This window comes from Sebastes umbrosus, chromosome 6 (genome assembly GCF_015220745.1).
Source record: "Sebastes umbrosus isolate fSebUmb1 chromosome 6, fSebUmb1.pri, whole genome shotgun sequence".
In the NCBI taxonomy this organism is placed as follows: Eukaryota; Metazoa; Chordata; class Actinopteri; order Perciformes; family Sebastidae; genus Sebastes; species Sebastes umbrosus.
In genome coordinates this window covers 25,307,310-25,316,361 of record NC_051274.1, presented here as the reverse complement: position 1 = coordinate 25,316,361, position 9,052 = coordinate 25,307,310, and the positions used below count along the sequence as shown (strand labels likewise).

At 39.3% G+C, this 9,052-nt stretch overlaps 1 protein-coding gene across 2 annotated transcripts; it reads right to left on the bottom strand.

Moving 5' to 3' along the window:
* Positions 1 to 534: 534 nt before the first annotated feature.
* LOC119489985 (solute carrier family 25 member 45) lies at positions 535 to 8,347 on the bottom strand. 2 transcript variants are annotated; one of them, XM_037773069.1, is made up of 7 exons: positions 8,102 to 8,347; positions 7,337 to 7,393; positions 7,195 to 7,238; positions 7,034 to 7,105; positions 6,469 to 6,657; positions 2,672 to 2,906; positions 535 to 1,192 (listed from the first exon to the last, which is right to left on the bottom strand). In XM_037773069.1, exons 2-7 carry the CDS (start codon positions 7,371 to 7,373, stop codon positions 912 to 914), a joined length of 858 nt encoding a protein of 285 aa, XP_037628997.1. In that variant the 5' UTR covers positions 7,374 to 7,393; positions 8,102 to 8,347; the 3' UTR covers positions 535 to 911. The 2 variants fall into 2 exon arrangements, with proteins under 2 accessions (XP_037628997.1, XP_037628996.1); XM_037773068.1 differs by having other exon boundaries at positions 8,106 to 8,346.
* Between the last annotated feature and the right edge of the window lie 705 nt (positions 8,348 to 9,052).

The following is a 9,052-nucleotide window of genomic DNA, read 5'->3' as shown; positions in this document are numbered from 1 at the left end:
TTAGTGAGGATGTAATGATATTTGGTGCAGAAAATAAAAAAAATATTTTCTCTTCAGCACCTTGTGTAAGCGTATTTTGTATTTTGAGTGGTCAGCCAGCATTGACAGGGATCTCATGTTGCATTGCTGATTTACATACACACTAGTATCCTGATTATAACTAGTTTTTAGAAATATTATACTTATCCTCTATCAAATATCCCATTTATCTCATGTTTGAAAAACAATTCTTAAACCTGTAATGACCACTTAGAGGCAGAATGCAAGTCCAATATTGGGTGTGCCGACCGTCATCCACTGTAGGTAATACACTGTCTATGGATAAGTACCTCATACAACCCCACTTCGAAACACCTGAACTATCCCTTGAAAATGACACTCAAGAATGACTTTCTGAATGCCAAATGTCACACATAGTGATGTTCCACCTATTCATATACACACAGTTTATTTCTACGTGGCCTTCAAGTAGAATTTCTAGTGGGGAGGTTATTAGAATGACTACATGGACCAGTCACCAATAATGCAATCATCTACATTCATTGTATTGTTTATTTATTAGGAAATCCTTCACTGATTGTGTCCAGTTGAGGGGAATAAAATGCTTTGAAATAAAATAAAACCTATAGTGAAAAACACGTCTCTGTCCGCAACAAAGTTATTCGCATTCATATTTCGTCAAGTACAACGGATTTGATGTCCATGATCAGGTACTTGCTAGATGAGAGTTGACCTATTTCTCACAGACTTTAGACATTTCAACAACAATTCAATACTCATCATCAATGGAGACTGTTTCAACTGATAATGTTAAGTAACCCTGAGAATATTCGACCTTCAGTCAAATTGTGTTTGTATATTCAAATCTCTTCACCACGGGTAGATCTATCTATTAACCGTCAAGAGCGAGGTCATCTCGTCGGTGGACATAAAATCCTCATCAGACTCTCGTAGCTGAGGAAGGTGATGGCGTTGACAGGGAACGCCCTCACGCTGTTCAGTACGAGTCCTTTGAAAAAGACCCTCACTCCCTCCTCTCTATAGCTCACCCTCATGCAGTGGAGGACCCCTGTGTACTCCCGGCCGCCGGCCCCTGACATCTGGAGCCGGGCTTTCACCACGTCCATGGGCGTGGCAAAGGCCCAGGTCACCACGCCCGCCACGCCACCTGCCATCAGTATTGCAAACGTACCTGAGGACAGAAAAGTTTAATGTATGATGTAAATCGTTGAAGTTGTGCCTTTACTGATAAATGACTAAAATACATTTAGAAGTGCTGAATCAAAACTAAAACCAAACTTTCTCCTGGAAACAACAAAACTGGTAAATTATGAGATAAAAAGTCAAACGTATGCAAAACTAAATCAAACCCATGAGATACTGAAAGCCAATAATAAGACCAACAGTTTTTTGCAATTGCTAAAACACAATTTCTGAAACAAGGGCCCTCTTGGTCAAAACACAAAATACCAAATATCTTACATCTCTTTCATTCAAAACTATATAAAGTCTTATAAAAATGATATTTTTGCATCATAACTTTACCCAAAATAAATAGCTCTTTCCAAATGCCAACGCCAACTGCATGCTGATGTGCTAAGTACAAAACACTATTATGTAGAGTGTTTGGCTTTTCATTTGTAGCCTTCTGTAAGTATAGACTATGAACACAAATGCAATGGGGAAACAAACAAATGTGTTTATCCTCAATATTCATATATTCATAACAGTATCAGACACAATTAATTGAACTGAAGATGACATGAACATAGTTACTGTATTGTACCATAAACAAAATACAATATATTATTATAGTCCACTAACTCTCTCTCTGAAATTGGCCTCCATTGTTGTGCACACCAAAGATCAAACCGGAATCCTATTTATAGAGTTCAAGCTCTGATTTCTAAGTGATCTAAGTGGTTACAGGTGTTTTCACAGGTGCATTCTAGGTGCAGGTGATTGATAATTGAGTGGTATTTCAGTTGCAGTGTTTAGCAAACGACACACACAGGCTTTTAGTTTTGAATGATGTGTCTAATGTAGATAACCGACTGTAGTTATTTGCAAAAAGTGTGTTTTAGAATTTAAAACGTATTCTCACTAACTCAAACAAACGTATAAATCACACAATGTGCTTGTAGTTTAGCATTCCTGGTCAATAGATCGGCTACATGCGTTAATAGTTTCAATAATTGAGCCACAAGTACCAGTTTTTGTGTTTTGGCATTTGCAAAAAACTGAATTAAAATGATGAGATTTATGAAGTCAAAACTATGAGAAACTAAATCAATATCATGAGATACTAAGTCCAAATTTAATTATGACATATTATCTCATGATTTTTACTTCTAAAGGTGGGGTTGGTAATGTTGAGAAATGTAAAAGTATACTAAATTAAAGTATCCAATCAAAAAACCCAGCCCAGCTAGCAGCACTACCTCCAAAAGTCCCTGAATCTAGAGATAAAGTCGCCAAGTCGGCAACACTGACAGTCCGTCCATTCAGGGCCTCCGTCCAAAGCCACTCCCCCAAAATTATCATAATGAACATAAACAATGAACATGGCTATTATTTCTAACATGTCATCCATTATTTTTCATTCACACACTACCATGGCTACTTATTTATTGAGGGTCAATAATGTCGCACTCTTCCCTCTGAAACTGACCTGGCTCTTTGCCGTTCTCGGTCAGAGCCTTTCGAGTGACCTCGTAGGGCAAAAAGTAGAGTCCATAGCAGGGTACGTCCCTCAGAGCCAGGGCCAGCCCTCCTCTGAACAGACCCTTGGGTCCCTCCTCCTTCAGGATGACCCTAACACAATGAAAGGGTCCACGATATCGGCCAGCTGTTGTTTGACCCTGCAGACGCACCTTCACCAGGTCAATGGGTGCGCAAACAAACACCTGAGAGCAGATCAAGTTAAGCTGTTAGTCCACCCAAATTATGCGTAAAATGTGATTTTGTTTTAGTCAGTATTTAAGGTTTTATCTAAGGTTTATCAAAGGCTATCTCCTTAAAGGATAGCCTGGTGATATTCTAGATTTCTTTTAACTGACAACCAATCCCATGAAAAGCCTAAAACCAACAAAGATTAAAGCTGACAAGTACTGCTTGTGTAGCCTGATATATGTTAAAGTTGAAGTGTTTGTTAACCGGTTCCACCAGTTCCTTCTACATGCAGGTAGCCATTCTTCTATGGTCACAGTAACACCTTACAGTATTTGTTACTCCTGTTTTTTGTATTTTTATGAGGAATTCAACAACGTCAAGCATATCAACCAATCACTGTGCACAGAGTTAGTCTCATTCATGAAACACAACAACATCCACAGCATATGCTCCCTTTCTCTTTGCTCAAGAGTTCTCTACTTCTTAGTAAACGTTGCTCTCAGCAGTTTTGTGAATAAGAGGAAATTCTTGGTTGGGAAGAGCGGCCTTCACGGAAGTCTTCACGGAAGATATCAGTTATTGATTGGACGCTGCAGCTGATCGGAGTGATCTGATACATGTCAACGTCACTGGAGTTTCATACCGGAGTGAAGACAGATATCAGATTAAACTTCAGTGTATCACTCCTAAGTTTAATATTTTATCTGCTTTCTGATTCACCATCTAGTTAAAAATCTGTGTTAGTTGTAGGCCTGAACAACAAAAAGACCACAAACAACTTTCTTCATCCATTACAAAGAGTTGTCTTTCCATGATCTGTTATTTCCCCCATTATTTCTTATTATGGATACAATTAAAGTCAGAGAGAGCCGGAGAGTCTGTCTGTCTGTCAGCAACAAACACTTTTTACATAAATTATCATAATTTCCACAAGTTTGATGATTTACATAATTTCAATTTTCCCTGAAACATTTAGCCAAATAAATAATTTCCAGTGTCCAAGAGACACAATAATCATATTCTGGGTTATCAAATAATGAATTCACAATCTGAATATCAATAAATACAGACAAAAATAGTGAATAAATAACATAAAGGCATTCTGCCAGTAGAAACAGTTTCTGAGGACACAGTCCACTGTTTAAATAAAGACTGCAGCTGTTATTCATGTGCAGGTGTTTGTTAAACAGGTAACAGGCTACAGAGAGAAAACACAGCTGCTCTGCCACTGAGAACTGTGTCTTTATTAGTATTATTAGTACAGTTCAGACACAAAGTCCATTCAAAGTCTCTACAACTACTGACTGCCAGCTGAACCAGCTGTGATCAGCTGCCGCCGTTGACGTCACTTCACGTGACTCTTCAGAGGAAAGGACGTCTCATGTCTCTAAAAACATATTTCCTGTCATGGAAAAGACGCAAGTGAAAATGTGTGTAGGAGTCATGTATTTTATTTGTGTAAGGTGTAATATGCACCCAAGCACTAAGGGGGGGTGTATGGAGTAGGCGGAGGCTGGCCACAGGTAATATAGGCCAAATGCCAGTTGCCACAGGTGCTGCTGAATGAGCAAACAGTTTCTGACTGTGTTTTGTATGACATCTTTCGGTGTTTTGTGTGTATCAAACAATAGTGTGTGCTGTTAATGTCTCAACTGAGAGATTAAAACTTATTAGAAGTGAAGGACACGGATGGACATGATTGGTAAATGAACGCCATGTTATAAAGTATTGGAGCTTTGTATATTGTTTGTTTGGGTGACCTAATCGGCGAGGGCTGGAGTCTAGGGACACTCTAATATCGGACATGAGGTAACCAGAATTAGGGACAGAGCAGATATTTCCACCAAAAAAAGGGACTTTATTGAAGTTGTACTTCCCCGTTAAAATCATCAAATGGTGTATTTTAGACGCACTGGATGAAGACAAGGGAACAGGTCTGGCTGGTAGCAGGGCTAACAGAGTGTTCTTCCTCCTCCCCTCCTAGTTATAGGAGCACTGGTTGTGTGCAGATTGAGTTCACCTGTGCCTAGTTGTCTCTAAACAGCACAGGTGAGCCTGTAGCATCCTCTCTGAGCTCATCAGAATAATGACAGACATGAAACACATTGTTTGTTCGGAGCACACGTCTAAACAACACTTACCAATTAGCAGCCAGTAGCGGCTAAAGATATAGGACTTTAGTCACTACAACGTGGATGCAATTAAGAGACTTGGGATGCATCCTGGGAGCACCTGGCCAGTATTTAAGAACTGGCTGTTCCAGTCTGCGGGCTCACTCTCCAATTCTACTGCACCATGTTCTTGTTTGGTCGGCTTTGAATAAGTTATTTGTTTAGGTTTCACAACGTACAACAGCCTTCTTTCACCACATTACCACTCATCCATCTGCTGACACACTGTGACACTGATTAACACACATCATAACCTCAGTATGTTTACTGGTTAATGTATGTTGAGATGAGTATGTTTGAGTTTAAATCTGTGTTTCTCTCGTCTTTTGTCGTGGCTCATGAGCCGAGTCATGACAGCGATCCCTCTGACCTTTCCTTCATCACTATCAGGTCTGAATTAAATCTTTGGTCAATGACATTGTATCTGAAAGACTAACTGCCAGATTTCCCAAATGTTGCTCTTAAAGGAACAATGTGTAGGATCTGGCGGTATCTAGCGGTGAGATGAGGAGACTGCAACCAACTGAAGCCTCTACCATGGTGGTGTCCCTCTCTAGAGCCATTTGGAGCAGAGCCAGTGCATAGAGTGTGTGTCTACGTGGGAAGTGAGTGGTGAAGCAAGAGAGAGGGAGCGGTGGCGGCGACGGGAGCGAGTAACGTTATCGACTCAAGCATGGAAATGTTTATCTGTTCTGGGCTAATGTAGAAACATGACGGACTCCGTGAAGAGGACCCGCTCCCTATGTAGATATAAACGGCTCATTCTAAGGTAACAAAAGCACAACTCTTATTTTCAGGTGATTATTACACTAAAGGAAACATACTTTTTAATATTATATTCCATTTCTGCCAATAGATCTGCCTAAATGTAACACACTGTTTCTTTAAAGTATGCTATTAATGGTTCTCTCAGAGTGAATTCTAATGATTTTGGCACCTACTTGACACTTCTGGCAATGACAATGTATGTTCACTACTATTTAATTGTATTTCAACCTTTACTTAGGCCCAAGTATCAGGCTACATTTCCACCTAAACACAGTAAATATCTAAAAGTATATGGTTTATCATTTTTTCATGGCCTCTCTTCAAGCACCTGACTCAGGCCACATTCTTGACCCCGTTTTGAACACTGTAGTTTTATGGGATGTAATAAACATTGCAACCTCTAGGGGGCCAGTAGCACTTTACACTTTAAGTCTGAATTCTCCTAGGAGTAGGTGGGGAACACACAGGTTAAATGAAACTAGAATCAACTTGCTTGTTACCTCTGTGAATGGAGAGTTTTCATGAAGAATGGCACTCAGCATGGTCCTGTGGCACCCTAACAGTCATCATGCCAGCAGTTATGGTCATGCAAAGGTGCTTTGGATGAAACCAGCCAGTGAATGTCAAGTGTTCTTACCTGCACCAGGCCTGAGAAGCAGCCGGCGGTGAAGACATGTGCAGCAGAGGCCGGCTTGCCTTGATCGCGGTCACTGCGCTGAGACTGAGTGAGGTAATCTAAGGCATTGCTGTAAGAGCCAAAGACAACGGAATTGGCGATGCCCGTGGTCAGCACCGGAAAAGCCAGGCCCTTGAAGAATCCATGGAGCTGATGTCATAAAGGCATAATAAAGAGATAAATATGCATGCATCAATCCTTTCTGTCACTTGTTTTCTGGTGGAGGCTGGGGCTATTTAAGTTCAAGTTTGTTTATCCATCATACGCACAACAATTACAGCAAGCAGTCGTTGGCAATGAAAATCTTGGGTACAAGTACCCTTCAACAATGCTCATTAGAAATGTCTATATAAAAAGGAAAATCACATAAGTACAAGCAAAATGAGACATAAAATAGTGCAAGTTAAGATAGCAGTATTTCAAATGGATGAGCTGAACGTAAACAGGATGTAGTATGTATATGCATGTTGAGTAGAATTTATGCAGTGATATCTGATGAAACAATTTAAGAGGAAATAGCACCTACCCCTTCATTAGAGTATGTTTTAGCCATACAGTGAAATATCCCTTTATACACAGACTGGGCCTGCAGGCGCACCTACAAATGAAACATGACGTGTAAGGAAAAAAAAAAGTAGTTTTATACATGTTTATAGATTTCAGGGTGTAAAGTATAGATCATGCAACCTTCACAGTGTCTAATGGATGTCCAACTGCCAGTCCCACTGCACCTGCAACAAGGAAATGTTATTACTCCACATGTATACAAATACTGTATTAAATCAACTTCTCGGTTCTGACAGGAATAAAATATAATTTTTTTTCTTACCGGCAATGCTCCCAGCTATGAATTCCAAAAAAGGCATGTCTTGCACAGTTTCACAACCTGCAAAGAAGACGGGTTGACATGTTGTAAAGATAATAAACTAAGGATACTGATTTACAGCTGTTGTAAACTGAACAGCCAGGGATAGTTAATATATGACATGTGTTACATACGGGTCAGGTGTTTATATTCCCTTGTTTCAATCCTGTGTCCCTGTGTTCATTTTTTCTCTTGTTATAAAGCAAAAAATATGTCTAAAACATCTGTATCAGAGTATTTTTTACATCAGAGGTTTTTAAAGTGGGAGGCTCCAGACAGTTTTAGGGGAGGCTCAGTGGATGGAAGTGAATCAATATTACATTAGATCACATAGAATTGGATCACATAGAATAGACTAGATTATTTAGTTTTGGGGAGTTTTACTTTTTTCCCTGTCTGAAACTAATAAATGCCTTAGGACAGACCTTTTTTAGGCTTTTTAAGTTATGTAAAACAGCAATAATAGGCTATTATGTTTTTTTTTCCCACACACAAGTAATGTTAGTCCTATTATAATGTCACCCATGTAGAGTATTTAGCATCATATGGTTTCATTTTCCACAGCTCTTTATGTTAAACTAGCTAGTGTTGACTGTCTAGCTAGCTAAAAAAAACATAACTCACATTTCACCTGCAAAACCAGTTCAGTTACAAGAGTATAGGTTATGATACGGTGTATGCATATTAATAGCATTATCATGCAAACATAGTTAAATTAGACTACATTACCTACCTTTTGTAAGCGTCACCTCATTGTTAAGATACCGGTATGTTCAGAATAACGCTGCTCAGTGTTGAGTATGTGAACCTCAACACCGTTATCATCCCACCGCAGGACAACAGCTCATGAATGATGTCCCACATTTAATACAGCATCTCCTGTTTGACGCGCCTGTCTTTTCAAAATAAAAGCCGCCTTAGATAGATAGATAGATAGATAGTAACTTTATTAATCCCGAGGGAAATTCAAGTTTCCAGCATCACAGTTCCATAGTGCAAAACATGTTAGTAAAAAGGCAGTGAAAAAGTTAGTAATGCAAAGTACAAAGTACAAAAAAAATATACCAAATATAAAAATACAAGGAGATGAAGAAAACTGTTAAAACTGAATATAGTGCAGGGTAACAGCTGTGATACACGACTATTTAAAAAAAGTGAATATAGTGCAGAAGAGACTGTTAAAAATGAGTATAGTGCAGGGTAACTCCAATAGCTTAGTCTATGAAAGTGCACTGTGTGCATTATTATCTGTCCTGCAGAGCGTCCTCCTTTACATTGGCTGTTTTTTTATGGGACTTAGATAGCCTTTACCCCCATGTAAGATTACATAATGGGGCTTTGTTACACTTTTAAACACTTCTAAGTCTTCCAGGTGTGTGATTTTATTTTGAAGGTGAAATCGCATGATTTCCGCTTTTTCCACCTGGTTTGACTTTTGCTGCGTACTTTTCATCGTCTTGTATTTCCAGAGTTTTAGCTAAAATCAACACGATCGATTTATTCGCTGACACTTTTCTTGAATCCCTAGAGAGCTGCACACCAGACACGTCGCATCTGGCAGAACATTACTATTAAATCAACATAATAGACCTAAATCCAGCGAGCATCACGTTAGTTAGTGTTGATTGATGCTCTGCAGAAAGCTTTACAAAGAGGTGGGCCACATGTATACAGTATAGG